The sequence below is a fragment of the Artemia franciscana genome, chromosome 7, assembly GCF_032884065.1.
Source record: "Artemia franciscana chromosome 7, ASM3288406v1, whole genome shotgun sequence".
NCBI lineage: Eukaryota > Metazoa > Arthropoda > Branchiopoda > Anostraca > Artemiidae > Artemia > Artemia franciscana.
Genome location: NC_088869.1, coordinates 41,829,981 through 41,852,708, shown reverse-complemented (window position 1 = coordinate 41,852,708; position 22,728 = coordinate 41,829,981). Strand labels below are relative to the sequence as shown.

Here is a 22,728-nt window from a genome sequence, read left to right as displayed (position 1 = left end):
AAGGCCGTAGGCAGTAATTTTTTGAAAGGGGTAATAATAATGATAAAGAAAGAAAAAATCAAAATTCTGGTGATGATATGACTAAAGAAGTTTTGTAAAACTACCGTAAAATAAAAACTACCGTAAAAAATAAAGTAACACTGGCTCCGGGGGAAAAGACGACATGAAAATAAGATTTCTCTGAGATGTGAAATTTAAAATAAAATGAGAATATTGATTCTGCTTTGGCCCTCCACATTGTTGAGAATCCAGATCATGTAGTTGATGAAGCAACTTTAATATTTAAAGTAAATGGCTTCCCACCTTCTTTTAGAAAGGCAATTGAAATAAAAAAAAAAAAAACATAAATAGAGACCTTGCTTTAGGAGATATTCCTATAAACCCAATATATAATAACTTAAAATTAAAGGATTCAAATAACTTTTTTCTTCAGTTTAAATCAAGATCATCTCACCACAGTTTTAATAAAAATAAAGCCAGTAGCCTATACAAGCTATGTCAATCACTAAGCAGAGGATTCTTGCCCAATGTAATTGGGAACAGTTTTTTAATTATTCTGGCTTGGTTTTTCGGCTTGTGTGATTCAGTCTTTCTTCTGCTCTAGAACTAACCAAAAAGTTAGGTTTCTTTCTTTTTTTAACCAAAAAGTTAGGTTTCTTTTTTTTTTTATCAAAAAGATAGGTTTCTTTGAGCACTGAAAATGGCTGGGCGGAAGTTGTTGACAAAGTATCTTTCTCTGTCATTTTCGATTCTTTTTTTTCCGCTGGCTGATACTACCCTCATTTTCTTGGCTGTTTAATTTTTTTGTGATATGTCGATCCTTTGTATAGCCCTTTTTGTCTTTAACAGTTCACAGAGCTAATGTAATTTCATTTCAGCTAAAATTCACCATTTTAAACTTGTAATTAGCTGGCCTATTTCGACAAAGTGATTTCGATTGTCTATATTCGACAAGTGACCTGTGTCGAACAGACGGCCTTTTAAACCAGGTAACAGCTATACACAAAACAAAATTTCTGCCAGTTCAATCCCTTTTCTGCCAGTCTCTTGCGCTTTTATGCTCTGAAAAGTGCAAGGTGTCGTAAAATATGTCAGTAAAATACGCAAGATATCCAAAAATACATAAAATATCCAAATCTATCAGTTACAGCACTACTAAGAAGTGCTCGGATGTACAGAAAATTTTGGATTTCAGGGTGGCACTGAGCCTCCCCTCTCCACACACCCTTGCTACCGTCTACAAGGATTAAGTCTCAAAAAGCTAGCAAATCTTGAGCTAATACCGTCAAACCCGATTTTAGGCCTATTACATGTTTTCTTCTCTCGGAAGGGCAAAGCCCTCTCTCAGATTTTAGAAACAGGAAAAATTAAACAATACGTGAATACACAACATGGATGTAAGGTGCAATCCAGTGGAGCCTCAATCCCCTTTATATTCATGGTTGTTTCTACAAATTTCTAAAATTTCTGTATATTACGCTCCGTATCTGATAATTTTTTTTAACCTGCAACGCCTAAGAAAAAAGCACCTAAACAAGGAGGGCATTCAGTCATGTCACTCCAAACCAAAATATCATGATTTTCTCCATACCTATACTACACAAATTCAACCTTGAGGGGGGATATCAAAGTATTTTCCAAGCAAGGCAGAGGGGAGGATAGGCATAAAAAGTAAATTTTCAGGCAGCAAATCTCGATTTTCTACACATCCTTCACAAAATGTCACATGTAACATGTTTCTTGCGGAAACTTTACTCGCTTAGCCATAGACCTAAGGCTAAACACTAGCTCAACATTCTAAAGGCCTGCTTTTTTGGCGAAAAATAAACTGAGACATCATCAGCTTCAATATTCCAAAGCATGTATCGACCATAAAAGCGAGCGAAAAAAAAGCAAAACAAAGAAATATAGAAAATAGATCCATCATCATCTATCCATAAAGGGTCCACCATCAATCATATCCAGCGATTCGGTTTTCGATTAAAGAAAAGAAAAAGAAAAAAAATACACGCGGCGGATACACGGTGATTTTGTCATGATTGGTAAATTGTATAGCTCATTCGCCATAGCCAATGATAGAAAAAAGCTCAATGTCGTTTCATGAGCGCAAAACAATCCATGTGTGAAATTAGTTTCGAACGGCGGAAAAAGTAGTTCAACATCTTAAAAACTAAATAACAATAAAATTATCCTTAGGAACTCGGGATCAAATTGTTCAAGTAGAAAAGCCGTGTTTAATATAATGACTTTTGGATGATATTACTGAATCCTTTTGTTTTGATATTGTAAGAAATCAAGAACCAAAAAACTTTAAATCAAAAGATAAATCAGTATCTTTTTCATGAAGTTTAATTAAAAATTAAGCACAAACTAAAGGGTATCTCAAGAAGAATGCCGGATTCAAAAAGTCTGTTATTTTCATTTGTTGATGTTGGCAACATTATTTTTGCATTTTTTTTTTATCACTGGTCACTGAGGTTATGTTTTGATACTGTACTTGTATTTTCCAGGTTAATGTTTGCGAAGTATAGTCATGAACCTTTTCATGAAGTTTAAGTATCTTTTTCATGAAGTTTAATTAAAAATTAAGTACAAACTAAAGAGTATCTCAAGAAGAACATCGGATTCAAAAAGTCTGTTATTTTTATTTGTTGTTGTTGGCAACATTATTTTTACATTTTTCGAATATAGTTAATGTTTGCGAAGTATAGTCATGAAAAATTTTAAATTTGATTAATAGTAGGTTCAAATCCAGCGTTCTTTTTTAGACAACTCTTAGCTGGACTTAAAATTGACTCAGCCTGAGAGTCCCGTATAACCGAACGATTCCTAACCTTGAATGGAAGATGTGATAAGAATATATATATAAAAACAAAGAAGAACTGAGGCCGTTATGAAACCATGACCTTGCATAAAAAAGCGGGTGATCGTATTCGAGCAGAGCAAAGGTAGGTGGCTACCGCATTTGGACTCTAGTCACGACTAAATTTGAACACGGATAAGGTTGAAACTCGAACCCATACGCCGTCCCTGGAGAAACTGTAAGCAAGTTTTGAGACCACACTTGCTAAGAACAACAAAGCAAGAAAACCTATTATAACGATAAAACCCGAGACTGTGATTGCCTCCTTTTCTTTTCGTTGTCTCAAGTTTTCTCATTTTGGGAAAAATAATAGCATGTAAATAAAATCCGAAAAAAAAACTCAAAATATAGAACATATTGTAATATCGTTTTGGTAAATAGCTCAGATAAAGTGGCCTGACCACAATGGTCACGGATACTTGCAGTGAGAAGAAGCTAGCAAATGCGACATTGTATCTGGCTTTATTTCATTATATATACGGTTTAGCTGCTCGTCTGATATAGCGACGACCACTCAAGTTGTTCATCCATTTACGCATTGCAGAACCGGTTTCTTTCGTTTGTTTCTTTCAGCTTAGCGGAAGATAAGAGTAAAGAGAAGTGACAGAATGGATGGGAAATATATGATTTGGGTTATATATTTGAACACTGGGAGGGGGGGTAAAATATTTGAACAGTGAGAAGTCATAAAACAATTCTTACTTGATAATATGCAGAATAATCCTACCTAACACATTTTGGATGCAGACCCGCTATACTTTACTCCCATCCCCTAACATGCAAATATATAGGCTAAATTTGTTTCTAAAATATTATATCTTTATCACACTTAGAAATATTGCATTAGGATTAACTTAACTTCACTTCTTGAGTGGTCGGCGCTATATCATACAAGTATTATGGTTTATTTCATAGAAACCATGTATAATTATCTAAGAACTTTAACAGCAAAATATTATCACTTTGATTACATTACGTACTTTTATAAGCAACATCCATCTTTTCTTAAAGTTAAATACGCAAATAGATAAAAGACAATTTAACCAAATCTTTACTTGAGTTTACGAAAATCCAGCAATCTCTGAAGACCCCCAGAGGACTTAAAATTCAGCAATAAAGACATAAATCTGGGACTTCTATTATAAAACAGGACATCATGCTTCAAATTTTATTGCTATAGACTTGAGAGCTATATTGCTTGAAATCCAATATTACCAATTAAGTTGTTGAGAACTGGGGATAATAAAGATGTTATTCAAAATGGCAGGTTAGGCCCTTCGAAATCGTGTCAAACATAATGGCATCATACACTTAGACAAGGAGTCGAATATCAACCCAAGATTTGAGACGATGTACTCAACCATGAGCTTTCCGTCGTGAGTGCACACAGTCTTATGCATCTGAACCCCCCAACCAGTTACACGTCCTTGTCTACGCACCTTATTGTGCACCAATATCCCAAGAAATTTGATCCGTAGTGCCTTTCTTCGAAAACGACACTTAATACGTGTCAATTCATAAAAAAAAACTATCGGACCTCGTCGGTAATCCCTGAGAAGTTTAACCCTCGAGGAATTTTTCCCCTCCCACCTCTATCTTGTCGGGTCAGTAAAAGAACGTTTCAACGTTAATTTATATGCGCGAACACCCGGATTTTTGGAAATTTCGGCGTTTCTCAAAGAGAAACATTACAGAAAAGGATTCCCATATTCACGACTGTAAGAAGGCTTTTCTTAAAGTTTTGGAGGACTCCATCCATGGAAAAATGCTGAGGATGGTTTTGTATAAAAAGCTAGATAGCATGATATTTGGTCTTAAAACTGAAGATTAACAGAGTAAGCTGAGTTCCCCATCGATTCCATAGGCGCTAAGTTGGTACTGATTTAAATACAGTTATCGGAATTCTACCTAAAGCAAGTATTTATGTACTGTGAATAGCTTTTTTTGTGAAGTCAACTTTCCAAGTACTGTTTCAGATATGGCTTTTAGCCCCCCCCCCCCCCGATTTAATATCAATGCTATCGACAATATCATTCTGAAAAGACGATAGCGAATACTTTTTTTGACAACTTAGAACAGTTGACGTTGACTGCCAGATGGGAAATGCTGGAATATGAAACACGATACGATGACCTAAACGAATATCAATTCCATTATAAATAACAGACGATTTTCAGGATGGAGCCCAGGGAAGAGCACAAAGTGGATTAACTTTCATTTGTCTATATTGGGGATGAAACTAAACCAATTTAAGGGGGGTAGAAGCCAAACAGTGCGTTTCGTATCTTCAGCATCATCTTTAAAGCGAAAGAGAATACGTCTACCGATTAATTTAAGTTGGCACGGTATACAATGCATTTGAGACTTGGATCAAGTATGTGCCTAATTAGTTGCAGTTGCGTACCACAGGTAAATATCTACAATTTTAGAAGTTTTTTAAAATATAACAAAAGAGTAGCATGGCGGTCAAACCAAGGTTGCCACCAGTAGCACGAAAGTGCTATTTTAACACTTTTATTATGTGTAGCACTGTAGCACTATTTTAGCAATATTAAAGTCAATTTTTTGACAATATCGTCGAAAATCGCTGTGTAGCACACAAATTTGGGCAATTATAGCGCTTTAAGAACTGACCATGGTGACAACCCTGTCAGAGACGTCTCCAGACGGATGTGCAGCACAAAACGTGTTTGTTGTACGATTACCCTTTCCTTGGCGTTCTCTTTCAGGCAAACTGAACAAATTTAGGCCAAAGAGTTTATCATGTTAGCTTGGTGGCAGTTAGTTTTGTCTTTGAAGGTAGAAATTGGTCTTTCAAGATGACTTTAGCCTACCAGCGCTCAGCGGTATTTCATAGGTACAAGAACCCCCCTCCCCCGTGACTTGGCTGTAGTTTACTTTTGTATACTACAAATCTTTCGAGGAAGTCATCAAAACCTTAGAGGGAAAATATTTCGATTGAAAAATGATGGCCAAAATTTCTAAACAGTTGTCATTTCCTTTTCCTAAATCCCTATATCCACCAATAACACAATGATAAATTGGACACTCATTGAAACACAAGCCAAATTTCCTGATAATATGAATACATCAATTTGTATTTCCTTTCTACAAGTATCTGTAATTCAATGGATAAAAATTTACCAGCATGTCGCCATATTCCTTCCTTCTCATTATCACTTCTTTCATCTTCCTTTTTTTAATATAATAACTCAAACAGACATGTGTTCTTGTGTTACACAGTGTTCTTGTGTAAAATATAATAGGGGAACTCGATGTCATAATGATAAAGACTTACTGCTATTTCCTAGAAGCTAATAATTAAGAACGGATTGGGTAGCTATAGCAGTGATTATTTTCCTTATTTAGAAATCCCTCTACATTCTCATACCCAGATTTTGTATGGCTAGCAGGCGTCAGAAGGTGTTTTTCTGTCAACTTGAACCAATCTTATGCCTTTAAAGTTGTGCATCTTCTGTAAGTTACAATTTATTACCCAAATCTGAAATTAATTAATCAATGCTGAAAGTCAGTGCTTAGGTTTCTGTTATCCTTATCTATTTTCTTGTATTGATAAGAAGCTTATACTGCATTTTTACTTGGTTTTAGAGAATTCACGCCTCAAAATCTAACCAATGGCTGCCACTTAAATAAGGTCATTACAATCCTTATCATGTTAAAAAAAATACAGGGCAAAGATACAAAAGCTGGTCACAAACAACCAATCCCACGACTATCAGGGGGATTTTTTTGCAAATACATTTCATTAGGATTCCTCATGAACGCCAGCAGGGGGGAGGAGGGGTTCAGTTTTTAAAACATCACGAGAAGCATAATCTTCTGGGCTTAGCATCATCCAGAGATGATTAGAGGACTGTTCCTAATTATTGAATTTCGATTAATAAAACCATAAAGTTCGCAGATTGACAGACCTAAATAAACCAAACCAGGGACCCTATAGCCCATATCTTCCTCAAAAGTACCTAGAAATTCCAGCGAGATTGGTATTTAATGGAGGAGTCTGTCTGAAGTACCCTTCTTGTGTACATCCTTGCATAGATTTAATTAAAAAGAAAAGAATACTTGGAGTGTTTTTTTTTGCTAAAAAAGGAAGAAAACTAGCTTTTCCGAAAGAACACAAATAGCAAAATGTTTGCGGGCATTGTTCCTCTATCTTGCCTTTGGTTTAAATATTAACCAAGTCGTAACTAACTTATAATCAATAACAAATAGTTTAAAAACAAAAGAATCTGTCAACAGGGGTGGCTAAAGAATTAATGTTTGGGGAGAACCAGCGAAACTTAGACTCCCTTGTTAGTATTTGGTGCCACTCCGACTTCTGAAATTATTACAACATACAACATTCTGGAAGGAAGCACTTGAAGTTATCCCTGGTTGTCACTTGTTGAAGATCCAGATTATCAATTTTTAAATTAAATCGAGTCAAATCCATTTGTGAAAGAAGGTCTCATGTTAGGTGGATCTAACTTGAACCTGTGCAAAGATACGTCATCATAGGTCATTTATTCAGAGGTTGTTCATGTCTAAACAAAACAGAATTATTTTCATTTTATTATCAAGCCTTCCGTTTATATCTGTTCTTCATATTAACACAAAAATATAAATATTCAACCAAGATACCCTCTTTTCACTCTATTGGAACAAGCTGCATTATTTGTTATAGGAGGGTGTTTCTCATCTGTAGGAAGTTCAGTTATTCGAACAAAAATGTTTGAAGGATAAGATCTTTCTTACCCTTCACATAGCATAAATTGAATCATGGGACGAGAGTAACGTTATCAATAAATCCAATTATAAAGAGAAAAAGCGAATTTGAAAATTAAAACGAGTATACAATAGCTAATATAAGAGTCAATCTTAAAACGAGTGAAAATTACTACGAGCAATTAAGCAAGATTTAAAACCAACAGACACTACTGCAAATAACTGCAGTGCACTACCCCTTAAATACCCCAAAAGACTTGACTGCCGTTTATGCTTTACTGAAAGCTAAACAAATTGATTAAATTGAAAATTTATTCAGTCAGTTCGTTTTTTATATATTTCAACCAGAAACAAGTTTGGTTTTACCACCCTTCAATCGCCTTGTGCTATAGTATCATTTACAATTTACTGAAAACTAAACATATTGTTAAAAACAAATATACTGCTTTCAGAAAAATACAATTCCTAGAATCCTGGACAGCATTTAATCTTTCTAATCAATTTAATGTATAAATAAAGAAATGCTGTAGAAGTTTTTTTTCTTTTCAGTAAAGGGATAACGATAGTCTGGTCTATTGATGAGTTTGAGAGGCAGCCACGCTTATGTGTGGTAATTTCTGTAATTTTGGATTCATTGGCTATTAATATTTATATATGTTCTAAGTTTCATTTCTCTATTCATAAGAATTTTTGTTTCGTTTTTCCGTCTGATATTTCGAACAAGCTAATTTCTTCTCGTTTTAAGTTTCTTCAATCGTCGCTCTTTTATGAAAAATGTTGCTCATTTTTTTTATTAAGATTTTTTTTCTAAATAATGATTAAACTAATAAGTTTGTAGTAATAATAGAAGTCAGTATTAATAATATAATTTATAAAGGAAACACGGAAGCAGTAGTGTGCTGAGAGTAGTCATGGCAGGAGTACCCGTCAAAGAAATAATCCTGGTCTATTTACATACGCAGGATTTTTTAGAGGGAAGGGGAGGAAAATAATAAAAAAACAAATTTTATTGGATAATTTGAACAAGGAGTTCCCAGAATTTCTGAAAAATTTAGGATTTCAGGGGCCCGGGGCAGGGGCGAATATTCTTTCCAAATTATTGAGGGGAAAATACCCCCCCCCAAAAAAAAAAAAAACGCTCCTGCCTCAAAGCCCCAATCGGTCGTCCTTGCCCTGGTCTAGAAAAATACAATATACAGGAAAATATGGCCCATTTCTGCCAAAAAATGTTTTTTTGACACACTTATTCCTCCCATGGAAACATATTCGTAGGTTTGCCCTTTAAAACTTTTCAGGCAACCAATGATTTCCGGGCAACCATGGACGGATTTCAACTTTTGCGCTGAATGGGTCCAACTGTTATGAGTAAATTTCAATCACATTACATTGAAATTCCTAAAGAATTGACACAAATCTGGGAAAAAGCAACAGCAAAGTTGCAGGAAATAATTTGTTGAACAGTATTATCGAATTCACAAGCTTCATAAGGCAGACTGCCGCTGAATTTCATCGTTTTAATAGCAAATAATTTATCATCAAATTCTGAGAAATAAAACAAGGAAATTGTGCTACAAAGTCGAAAATCAAAATCAATTTACATACATCAATAATAAAATACAAAAAGAGTGCCGCCATGAGAAATCACACACGATCAAACAAACCTGAATTCGCTGACAAAGCACACCACATTAAACTGTCAACTACAGAGCAAAGCTAACAAAGCCAATTAATTAAGTGCCAAAAGACATGCAACGAATAAAAATGGGGATTAAAGTTCATTTGACGAAAACATACCACATTTGTAGGATTAAATCAAATCCAGAGTTTTTGAAGCAAAGCAGGATTTCAAGACTGGACTGCAGTCAGATCTCTTTTTTTCTGGGGGGGGGGATCAAATATTTTGATGCTTGATAACTAAGGAGACTACAACACTGCGAGTGAAAGGGTATTCCAAAATACTGAAGTCCATACATTCATGCTTCATCAAGAAAAGGCGAAAAAAACTGAAACTATCTTGGTCCTGAAAATTGTTTTGACCGCAAAGAGAGTGAAAAATTGTTTTCCATATGTATTTTGTATCATGAGAAATCACCTTCAGGGAGTTATATCATTTTCTGCTCGTGATTGACTAAACAATCGTATGTAGTATCGAAAATCATAATTTCGAGAAAAATCACTTTATAAATGAATGTTCGGCCTTACCCCGAAAAAGGGGAATATACCCTGAACTTAATTTTTTCCTCGCCCTCCAAATTCTCTACAGCAAACAGAGAAGAATAATTCATTGAGTAAAGTGACTAATGTTGAAATAGGGTGTTTTGCTTTGAACATTAAAATCTTTGAGAGGCTAGGACGCTTCTGCCACGTGATATTTTTGTCATTTAAAGCGGGAGTTCTACGTTATAAACAGAAAGCGGTGGAGAAGGTCATCTGGTGTTAAATCCACTTGTTCCCAGAAAACTTTTCAGTATTAACCAGGGTTGCTAGCTTGCACCCTTTTCGTGTAAAATGCGCTTTTTTTTACCTCAGAGTGGATACAGCTCTTTACACTAAGGTATTTCTACTATTTTGAAACGAGCTATTTATTCTAATTAATGGGTCTTTGTGATTCAGGGGTCATTCTTAAAGAATTGGAACAAAATTTTAACTTCAGCGTAAAGAGCGAGGTATTGACGAGGGGGCGAATCCCCTCATCTTCGTAATAATTTATATTTGTTTCAAGTTTTAATGTTGCGCCTTACTTTCAGTTGAAAAAACTTGTTTTTTTTTTATTTTACTGACAGAAGAGTACACGTGATTAGCGCTGTTATTCGCCTAGTTGTCCATAGCGTTTCAGTTAACAAGTTGTACAATAAATATTTGTTCTTATCGTTTACAGATTGCACCCAAGGAAGCTAGTGTTATGCGGATGAGCCTAAGTCTGATAAGGGATGCTCGAATGTACTACTAGAATGCTCAAATGTCTTTTAAGGTATTTAACTCGAAAAGAGTGTTTACCCGCTAACATACTACAGTATACTACATACTACATACCTAATAGTATACTACATTGGTTTCGTTAGATTAGGTCTACTAAGCCGCATCTGGTGAACATAGAAAGTTGATGCTAATAGAATGTTGTGTGCAGGGGCGTTGTTTGGGAGGATCAAGGGGGAAGTTGCCCCCTAATAATGTTGAGAAAAAAATATTTGGTACTTATCGGTTATATTTTAAACACTCGGAAAGCGAAGTTTAAACAAAATATGATGAAAATATAATAGTTTAGAAACAAACTTGGTCTATATATTTGCAAATTAGGGGGGGGGGTAAAGCATAGCATATATTAAATACGTAAACCAACCAAACCAAAATACCAACTAAATACTTAAATAAAATATAGCTACAATTTACTTTCCAACCAGGCCAAAGCTAATTGTGTGGTATAAAGAAGTTACTTGACCAGTTCCTTGTGTCGAAATTTTAGAGTGTTTAATATGTAGCCGGTAAGTAGCAAACGTTAAAATTCCATGCCCCTTGACTATCTGGATATGGACCCCACTAGCCCCCCCCCCCAGTAAAAATGCTTGAGATTCGCCCCTGGCTGTGTTACCTGTCTGTTAGGTTCATCCATATTCTGTACACATATCCTTATATTCCAATACTCAATGCGTGTGCTGCTTAAGATCAGTTATCATATTATCTCTTAACTACAAATGAAATGTGCCCTGGATAAATTCTTAGCTATGCGCTATCTTAAAAAGAAGAAATAAGTGAACTAAATTTCATCATGGAAGTCCAAAGCCGTTTTTAAAATTCCGAGGGTTGTCCATTTCCCGCCACTTGGTGTAAATCTCCGAACGCCATGTCAACTGCACAGTTCTACTATGGTTGACATAGTCCCCAAATGCTTGAATACGCTTGACACGCGCCACTTAGTGTACATGATTTCTAAGAGTGGGTTACCCCTCCAAAAATTTGAACTTTCGACTGTTACATATGATCAATTGTGGCACGTAAGCAGGGGGGAGGGGTGCTTGCCCCCCCAATTTTGTGAAATGTTTAATTTCCCCATGGTTTCTTGGGATTTCTGGCAAAAGTAGGACATTTATTAAGAATCTAGATACATGTGTGAAGGCCTTTTTTTTGGGGGGGGGGGGATTTTACACTATGCAATTATCCGGTCAAGTCCTGCCTAATTAATAACCCATTTTCTGTCTAAATTTTTACCCTCTTTGAAGTAATTAAATAGAATTATCCTTGATATTAGGGCTTTTATCCCCCCTTTTCAGGATAAAGTACAGCTTTTAATAGATCAATTTTGGAAACTATAATTTTTCATTAAAATCGACGTTTTCGCAATAGTAGAACTACCCCCCACAGCACCCATATTGCACTGTTAACCCTAAAATCTCCCTTTTAGTGGAATATAAAAGATTAATCACCAGTTCTAAATCGCTATGAACAAAATCTGAGCCTAAAACGTACTTTTGAGGCTTCATTCTTCTTCCCCCCATCTGCTACAATACTACAAAATAAAGTTAATCTTTATTTTCCCACATACGCGCTTTTTGCATTTATTTAGTTACAAAATAAAAAAAAGGTGCTACTTTACATCTGCTGTTTCGAAGGTTTTGCCCCCCCCCCCGAAAAAAATTCCTGCTTATGTGCCTGGATCCATTAATATCTCATTTTCCTCTTTTACCATTCTCGCTGAATAGCTGGGAAAAACAAATATCAAACGTTTACGATGACAATGAACTCATTTAACTGAAAAGACCCCTCTTATTTAAACTGAATAAAAAAAAATCAAGGGAAATTTTAGTAATGTTAAACTTTACATAACTAGAAATCAACCTATAGAAGAAGTCAATCTTTCAACGAACATAAATTATTATGAATTAAAATTAAATCTAACACGAACCTAAATCAGCATGGTTAAGAGTGGGATTGCTTTATTTAGGAGAATAGTTTAAGGAGAATAGATCTGCCCCTCAAACCTTGAGTCTATTGTTGTTTTAACTTTACTGAAAACGAAATCAATTTTGATAATCATTAATCAAATTCGAAAAAGGGCAAAATGCATGTTTGTGATGTTGTAAGGGGGGAAGGGATTCACACCCAATAGGCCAGCAAATATATAGCCCAAATCTGTGGCAATATAATAATTTCATCAAGGTATACCTTTAACAATTATATGTGTTCTCCAATACTAATTGGTGCTGATGTGTTTCAAATTGGTGTTGACTCTAAAAACTGATCAAACCTTTAGTTTAGGCCTACGATTGAATGAGGCTTCTCCCGACCAATCGTTCTATGTGATGAGGTCAAGAACGAGTAAAACAAAAGAAAACACGATAATGAATGGGAGCAGTACGTTCGTTATTCAGTTAACTCTATTGCGTCGTCAAGTTCGCTATTTAAAAGCATGAGTGTAGCCAGAGAGCTCCGATAGCCTACACAACACAGCTGAAAAGTAAGTTAATGAAACTTCAATCTGAAACAAAAAAATCTATGAATATTTGCAATATAAATACGTTCTGTGAATCCCCCTCCCGACCCTTGTAAAAAAATGACTAACATGAAGACAAAATTAGAATCTTGCCTACGCCAAGCGTGGCGGGTGAGCTAGATAGCTTCGGATACATCGGAGGGGCACTTGCAGGAGTGAAAGCAATGACGTCTGCTCTACACGCTCAAAGATACAAATTCTTGATTGCCTCCCGAAATAACAGCATTTGGGTATTTCCTTCCACCATTTTCTATAAGTTTCATATTATTCTATACTTTTCATATAATTTAAGAATTTCATTTACAAAATATCAAATTCTTTAATTTTCAAGAAGGGGGAAATTTTGTCAACATTATAGCTAATGACCCAGTAAATTCGGAGACAGTGGGCCATTATGGCCTGATCTTCGGCTCAGTTTGGTTGAGTCCCACCCATAAAAGTACTAATCACACAAAAAGTATATGTCAATTAAAATTCATGTCTTCTTGGTTGTGCAGGAGCTTATTGTCACTAATCACGTCAGAAAATTTCTTTCAGCCCCCAAAAAAATATGACAAAGGAAACCTCAACACCTGTGAAATGGCATTGTAATAAATGCACCCTAACCTATACCTGAATTAATCCTGATCTATTTATATGTCACATAGCCGGCTTCCCCATAACCGATTACTGAACCTCTCTTTTGTTCATCTTGAAAACCGGAACCCCAAAACGGCTTCCTATACTTCATGAAATTTTATAATAAGAACCACGAAAATTACATAAATTACAACATTTAGATCACATTAGGACAGGACTTGTATGATATCCCAGGAAGGGAGCCAAATACCACTTTCAACATACTAAATTCACTACAATTTATCAAACATATCTAAACCCTACAATGGTGTCATTTTGAGCTGTAGAGCAAGGGATGGGGGGCATTGTATAGGAAAACAAAGGGGGATTTCCCCTACCCCTCTTAGAAGGCGTGATAGCCATAAGTCCCTGGACAGACTTATGTTACTAAGAATATATATAATCCGTATGCATACACATTCTAGATATGAATATTAAAAAATAACTGAGTGAACTTCGTTTTTTTTTACGCATTTAACAAAAAAAAGCACCACGATGTAACGAATCGTTCCTGCGGCCAATAAAGACCAAAATTTACTCGATCCGCCATAAAAAAAAAAGAAAGGAAAGATAATACTGCAATTTAGGGTAGTAAATCAACGGGTATGATTTACTAATTATAAGGTACGCATAATAATAGTAAATTGAAGAGTTCCGGTAGTCATGGCTTTGACCTTAAAAGTAAAAACCTTACAATGAGGTTTCCATTAAAACAATAAAAAAAAAAAAACACCAGGAAACTAAATTTAGAAAACAGATTTTTTTATAAGGTTATTAAATAGAATATAGAGCATAACATATTTAGTAAGTTGTCTGTAATAATAGGCACAAGGTCAGATTCACTCATTTCAACGGAGTACTATAAGATATACTAAATTAGAAAAGCTTAGAAAATAACATTTTTCTCAAAATCTATATTTTACATCCTAGCCCAGGGCCCTAAAAATATCTGCAGGTACCCTTTTGCTAATTCCTAAGATTATTGACGGATAGGGATAATAAAGTAGATGATATTTTGTCCATCACAACGTCCGTCAAGTGTGGTAACAAATGACCCATGGGCAACGGTGGCGGAAAACACAAGCGACAATCTTCTTGCTTTAGAATCCTAAAGGTGAAACGAAAGTACTAGTTGCTAATCCTGTCGAATTGAATTGAGATCCAAAAGGTCAATCTTAAGGCCGATTCACAGTAGGATTTTATCAATACTAAGATTTAGCTAGCGCTAATTTGAGCCGATCAGAAAATTCTACCAAAGGTCTGGTTGGCTTAAATTAGCGCTAACTCAATCTCGTTTTTAGTAAAACCTCGTTATCAGTGGGCCTTTATGGGTGCAGATGACACTAAGGATCTCTTTGCTCACAGATGTCCCACCGATCCCATAGAACCAAAGCCCTAGCCGTGTCTACTGATCAGGGTTTGCTAATGGATTAGGCCAGTTCTACTAAAAATAAGCTTAATAGAGATTTCGAAGCCTTTACCCTCTCTCTTCCCGCAAAGATCAGATCGTTTGAAGACCACAAAAAGAAACAACTGTAACTCTTGCCTGTATTTCCCCCCTAAATTTGGGTTGAACGTGACGTATCCTTCTGGAATAAGTGCTTACGGCAGGAATTAAAGGACCCCGTCCTTATCCACCACGGACTTCCCTCAGCACAAAGATTGAAACAGGTCCATATTTCAAAAGGGCGTAACTAGGACACTACCTCATGTTGTCTAGAAAGTTGCTAGAAGACCGCTTTCTTCAGTTAGGTTTTCTGATGACACCATTTAGGAGCACTCCCTCTCTTTCTATCTTCCAGACGGTAGTTCAGGTTCTGACCCCCCCCCAAAAGGATTGCTAGGATCAAGGCCCTATCCAGCGGGGTTTCAGGGTATGCCCTATAAAAAAATTTCCCAACCCGTAGACACGTAACAACAATGCATTTAAACATTTGATACCCTTTTTAATTTTTTTGTACCCCTCCACTCCCCTAAACCAAAATACTGGATACGTCCATGGCTAAGACATTAGCTTCTAATTCCCACAACGTTGGATCCAGATTTTTCTGTTTACATTTTTGGCGTTTTATTATACTATTTAGTAGGCCGTAAAAAGGAACTTTTTTAGGGGGGGTAATTCTGCTAACTTAAGGAATTTTCTTCTCCGTTTTACTTATCCAATCCTGGCGAGTTTTCCATATTTATAGCCTAACTCTTATCGTTAACAAAACCACTGATCACCATAAAAAAATTACAATAGCAACAGCGTTGCTCCGCAACACAATTATACCAAAGTCAATAGAGGTTCCGTAAACTCACCACATTTTCTGTATGAATAGGAAAATTTGTACTGGTAGTGGAAGAATAAGAAAAATCAACACTGAATACAAAAATTACTGTAAATAAAGGACAGTCTAAGCAAACATTACAAAAAAAAACGAAACAGAATATACACAGGCAATGTTTACTTATTAGAGTAAAGTAATAAGTTAATACAATAAGGGTGTCCATCGTTTGAGAAAAAGGCCGAGCATGTTACAATTTATTTCTCAATACATGATTGTTCTTTTAATTTTTTTTTTTGCCTATTTTAGTCATATAATTTTGAAATGATGTCACCTGGAGAAGGAAGATGAAGGAGAGTACTTGAAATCATCATCCAAATACGAATTTTAACTATAGGTCAATTCTTGAAAGTTGTATTTGCCTAACAACTTTCTGTTGAAAATAACCTCTTCCACTTTACCTTTTTAAGAGGGTCTTTTTGGCCAGAACAAATTTAAGCAAAAAATATTTTTCGTTTTGAAAAATTTCCTAACTTATTAACATTTAGACTTCGTTTTTCTGAAAATTTCCCCGCAGGATGGGGTCAAAAAACATTTTTTAACAGGATTTCCTTCATTCTTTATTGGTTCCAGCAAATAGTTCAGTTGGTAAATTTCAGACACAGCTTGCACCTTGAACATTTCCCATCATTTTTTAATCGTTCATTTCTCGAAAATATTTGGTCCCTGTTAGTTAATTAAAAACGTATATTTTGTTGAATACTATCTACCCTCCATATTTCATAGTAGAGCTTAAATTCAGTTTAGAGTGTACTTCTCGAAGACGGTATACCTTGGAAAGAAGGTTCCCAGGACCATGGTTGGATTCTAAGCCTTACAAGTACATAGTCAGTCGTAGTGACACCTAAGTTGAGTCGTAGATCCATTCCCAAAAGTGTCATCAATCCTTTATGAATGTTATCCTTGTATCGGAGCCCTGTAAAACCCCATCAAGGATATATGCCTATATACTTATGTTAGAGTTTGGTATTCTTGATTAAAAATGAGGGCGCACTCGCCACATGGTTTACATCCCAGAGCGCCACGTATGTCGCACAGTTCCTGAAAACACTAGGGGATTCTAAAACCATCACCGGTTCAGTCTAATTCTTTTACTTATTCCGAACTTTTGATTTTGAAGTAAATCAATAGTAGGCCTACTCTTAGCGAAGAGGAAGAAAATAGACATACCTCTATTTTTTGAAGTTGTAATAAAGGAATCAGGATAATACGGCTAGTCAGTAGGCCAGATTGGTTATTATTTTGTCAAGGTGTTTCACAAGGCATTCAACCGCAATCACAGCACCAGTTTTCAGTCAACATAATTAAAGTATAATTTATCTCCGATAAACAATTCCATTTGCGTTAAGTGTCAATCATTGGGGGAGGGCATGTTTTCTCCCAGGTTTCAAAAAAACCTTTTGGGTATCAATACCTTTTCATGTTTAATTGAAAAAATAAAACGAAGGATTTGCCGCTTTCAGAAAATACATTTTTCCCTCCCCCTATCCAAACTTTCGTGAATCGATGCCACTTACAAGAACCTGAAAATCTTATACAGCCTAATTTAGCAAAATCAATGAAACTTTGAATAAACTATTGGGGCCAATGAAACAGCATTTAACTGAGTTATAGGTAAAATTAGAGCAGGTCATTTTTTAGAGGTAAAAAAGTGCTTAAATCTGAATTTCCGGTAGAAGCGATTATTATATTTGTAAAGAGCATAAAAAAAGGCATTGAGTGGTATATTCACTTTATACGAAAGCCAGTAATACTGTTTGCTATAATTTTACCTTTTTAATGGGTAGGCCCATACCTGAAAAAGGTGAATTATGTTAAATGGGGAATTGAATCGAAAATTCATTTTTCGTATCTGATTTCTATTTTATAATTAACCATAGCTTTTTAATACAATTTGTTTAAGAAAGCAGTGAAACCCCAAAATTACACCGTATGTCTAAATATGTGAACAGTGGTCTTCTTTTAAATACCTGTGAGAATTCGTGGAAAGCTTTAATAGCAGCTTAAATTACCTTTTGGGTGCATCTACCATAACAATCCAATAATGACAAATCTTCTTTTGTAGGGCTCAAACTAGCACACATTCCAAAATCAAGAAAAATTACTATACAAAGGACACTAATAGTCAGTGATTGATTTAGTCTATCTCTTCTAACTTTTCTACAGTCTTTACAAATACTTAATCCGTCGTTCGTCATAATCACCTCCTTTATACTCTATTTTTATCCACAGATCAATTCTCCTTCCTCGGTCCTTATTGTACAGTTTATGGAAACTGACTGAAAAATGGAATCCAACAGTTTGGTTAAATAAAAGGGGTGGAGACAAGTAGGAGATGAGAGTCGTCGGCGAACGCGAGGTGCTTCTTACACATAACGCTAAAGTAATGCAAAATGATTATTCTCCAATTAGATAAATAGGAAATCAAGAGATTTAGAAAAAAGGTGTTAGAGCTCAACGGCTATTAAAAACCTAATAAGTCAAATTACTTTATGTATTAGTGAGGTTGTACTGTCAAAGTATTTAATTGACTCTTAGCTTCATGTGTTTATAGATGCCAAAAATGGTATCAAAATGTCAGAATCGAATGCGTACTGCTGTCTATCAAAGTTATGTGTTATATAGTTCTTTTTTAGAATAGACATGTAGACTACATTATCATCAGATTTAGAAGTGCATAATTCAAAGACAAATAGTGATAATTGGAGGGTGAACAGCCCCCCCCCCCCACATGAAAAACCCCTACAGCCCTCAGGGCAAAGGTTGTAAGTTACGCCCCGGGGCATATTAGGTTTTCATGGAAGGGTGGTCGTATAAAGTTCGGAAAATGCTCATTGAACTGGAAATCAGAAGTTCTAACACCCTTTTTAAGGGTCGAAGTGATCGGAGGGTAACTATGGAAGGGATGGTTGAACCATTGGTATTACTTTATGGAAGGGATGGTTCAACCATTGACACTATTTAGAACAAAATGGCTATTTGAAAATTTTAATCAGTTGCACTTAGGGAAAAACGCGCGAGGATGGGCTGGTTACCCTCTGAACCCTTTCGAATCTTAAATAGGGCAAAAAAATTCCGATTCCAATTAAATGAATATTCTCCAAAGTTTATCCGACCGCGCCTTCCATAAAATTTTTATACATTAACGATTGGTAACTAGCGTAATTTATAGCCCATTACCCAAGGGCTGGAAGGGGGGGGTCTAACCCGGAACATAGCTATTTGACACTTGGCCTATTTTGAAAAAAATGGCTAGCTCAAATTTCGATCCGGGCGATGTCCCCATTCTAGTGAGTAAAATAAACGCGCACCACATATTTCATGCGATTTCATATCTTATTAACTCGTTTCAGTACTTCAGTATTATATGGTACACAGTCGGGAATTTGGATCGCGAAGATGAGACAATAACCGGTTTTGACGGTCTTTATACCAGACAATTAGCTTCGGCTCGGTGGAAAAATATATTGTAGCTATATTTTAATTAAATATTCAGTTGGTATTTTCGTTAGGTTAGGTATTTGATATAATGCATCCTGTGCGGCCCCTCTTCCATAATTCTTTGTAGTAGTTTTAATTATTTTGTTTCTAAAATATTGTTTTTTCATCATTTTGGTTTTATTTCATTAGCATTCACCAAACTGCACTTCTCGAGTGTGTACCCGGAAGTACCCTCATTTTCCTCAATTCATCGACTTGTATCTTTTTCACATAAATTTGTTAAATTTGTGGGCCATTCTTCAACCACTTCCGAATGTTCAATTTCTTCTGAATTTTATCAGTATACGCACTTCTGAGGACAATGACATAACACAACATCAAAATCCCCCCTGCATACATCCCCTAGTGCAAATAAAACAACATAAAAGAGGGATTCGGAGCCAAAAATAAAACAAACACTAATATACAAGACCTGATAGCGTAGCGACAAGAACATTTGTTCGTGGCCTAAGCTTCTGAACTCATGGCGTCCAAAACTGCCAGTGGTAACGGAGGTTCGAATCATATTGGAGGTAGATATGACAAATTTTGTCTTAGAGAAGACAAAAGACTTTTAGTCTTAGAAAAGAATGAAAAAAACATTAAAATAAGAAATCTATAAAAATAGAATTCTTTTAAAAATGGACTAAAAGTAGATTTTTTTTTTCTCAAGCATCTTTGAATATAAGAGAAAACCAGGGATGCGAAGCGGATTGGGTTTTGTTTTCTTCAACTCGTTGAGCTTTTTATATATTCATTTGTAACTTAGATCGATTTGATATCTATGCTATTTACAGCCGATCAGTTTTTGCACCACTCGTTTTTACTTACGTTCATAGATTTTTGAGAAATCTTTTAGCCTTCTTATTTCATTTCGAAGACGACTTTTTTTTTTTTATATATGCATTTTCAAGTTTCCCACGAAACCAGCATCAAAAATGACATTAAGTCAATAAGCTTGTGATTTATTTTGTAAAAATTACGCGTGTCAGGGAGATGTTCAAAACCACACACACACGTTGCATTTAGGGAGGATCCCTCCGCCCCTTACACTATTTACATAGGGTATAGCCAAACATATGTATATTTAGGTATGTTTTTAGGATGAGGGGCTCAGGAAAAAAGAATTTGTTGCTATACGTTCTTGGAAAGACGAACTTTGATAACCAGCTTACATCTAGAAAGCTATCAAAACTATAGAATAATAACAATCTTTGTAGCCAAAAGGTTTACTTAATTTGATGGATTATTTGCAAAGGCAGCAATATCAGCGTTTTAGTGAAGGCAGTAAAATCAAAACCTTTTTATTATTCAAAAGAGACTATTTTTGACCCATAAAAAGGTCTTTCCAAGATGGAAAGCTATAAAATCTCTGGATGGGAGACACTGCTACGTCTAAGAAAGATTCATTGGAGCCAGATTCTGCTTTGTTAGAAAGATTTGCCTCAATTATAGGATACCTATAGCATAAGTAGGGTCACTTAGATAGTCTCTTGGAATTTACAGCAACTGATGGTCACAAAAAAGCAAGTTGTGTAAAACAAACCAAACCAAAATTAAGACAAAAAGTTACTTATGTGCTAAAATTAAAGATGCAGTTAAAAAAAAATCTTCCTTAGGAAATAATTCTTTGGATTAACTCGTTGATTAACTATTTCATCCTTTTATAGTTTCTAATGGTTTTCTTCCATATTGTAGACACTTACAACTCAGAGACAACGCTCTAGTATTGTTTGTAGTAAAGAGCCATATGCCTCCAATATGTTATTATTATTTTTTTTTACCCAACCACTTCCTATGGCAGGGGTGGTCGTAGAAACCTCGGAGGTGGCGCATTCGATTGGACATATCGAGTTCCGGTGCTCTTCTTAAGATCTAAAAGTGACTGGAGGAAAAGCAGCTCCTTCCCGTGTTCGTTTTTGCAAGGTAAATCAGAAGACACTGTGTGTTACCAGACTTTCGTAGAAACCTCGGAGGTGGCGCGTTCGATTGGATATATCGAGTTCCGGTGCTCTTCTTAAGATCTAAAAGTGACTGGAGGAAAAGCAGCTCCTTTCCGTGTTCATTTTTGCAAGGTAAATCAGAAGACACTGTGTGTTACCAGACTTTCGTAGAAACCTCGGAGGTGGCGCGTTCGATTGGATATATCGAGTTCCGGTGCTCTTCTTAAGATCTAAAAGTGACTGAAGGAAAAGCAGCTCCTTCCCATGTTCGTTTTTGCAAGGTAAATCAGAAGAAACTGTGTGTTACCAGACTTTCAGAATGACGTATCTGCATTATCTCTGAAAAGGCATAGGGTATCAAGTTGAAACTTTCGGAGATTGTTGTGAGGAGGACGGGGCAAGTTGACGTTAAGTTTTAACTCGGTTGAAAGAGCAGAGTTAAATAAAAATACACTATGTGCATTCAGGCTTTCAAAATTCAATATTTACGTTATCTCAGGAATGGCTTAGGGGATCGAGTTAAAACTTCCAGGAACTATAGGAGAAGCTAGGAGTAGGCCAGGCAAAAATTAAAATTTTGGAATTTGGGGAAGGGCTAAATACTTTTTTCTCCGGTAAATCCAAACGTCTTCGCACTATAAGCTGCTATAGGACTTAAAATCTATTCACAGTTAAGTATCAAAATAAATGGAATTAGGCTTTTTTTTTACTAAGGTATCACAATAGCGCATCTACGCTATCTTGAGAACAGTTTATGAGATCAAATTTAAAGCTTTTAGGATTTTTTCTTTGGAGAGTTGTCAATTAGAATTGGAATACTAGCTTGGGGAGGGACAAAGAAGGAATAAGCATGTTTTATCTCGAATCAACGTAAGAGTTTAGACACTTCAAGCCCAGTTGGACAAGAATCTGTTATGACGAAATAGTTATCGAAAGAAAATCTAGTTATCCAAGTTAACAAAATAAGGTATTCACAGTTATTTTATACCCATTTGGGAAATCGAGTTTAAATTTAAGAATGCGTTACGAGGTCAAATGATCATAAATTTCAACTTTGAAAAAATATTCTGGCGATCTTTATCACATCTTCTTTTTACATCTTCAATACATCCATCATTTTTGCTAGTTATGCTACCCAGGTAAGTGAAACTGTTCACTCGATCTATCTTCTCGTTGCTTAACATTACTTCTTTACCTTCATTTGTTCCTAGAATAAGCAATTTAGTCTTCTAATTCTTCAATTTTCATCTATGTCTTGGGCGCTCAAATCATCTGCAGAATCTA

The 22,728-nt window shown here is 35.7% G+C and overlaps 1 protein-coding gene across 2 annotated transcripts in view; it reads right to left on the bottom strand.

Moving 5' to 3' along the window:
• Positions 1–18,298, bottom strand: part of LOC136029318 (uncharacterized) — an 83,383-nt gene extending 65,085 nt beyond the window's left edge. The window contains exon 1 of one of the 2 annotated variants that reach the window (XM_065707585.1): positions 18,034–18,298. In XM_065707585.1, coding sequence (XP_065563657.1) covers positions 18,034–18,219 — 186 coding nt within the window. In that variant the 5' untranslated portion in view covers positions 18,220–18,298. The remainder of the gene's footprint in view (positions 1–18,033) is intronic. The other variant, XM_065707586.1, reaches the window with a different exon arrangement.
• Between the last annotated feature and the right edge of the window lie 4,430 nt (positions 18,299–22,728).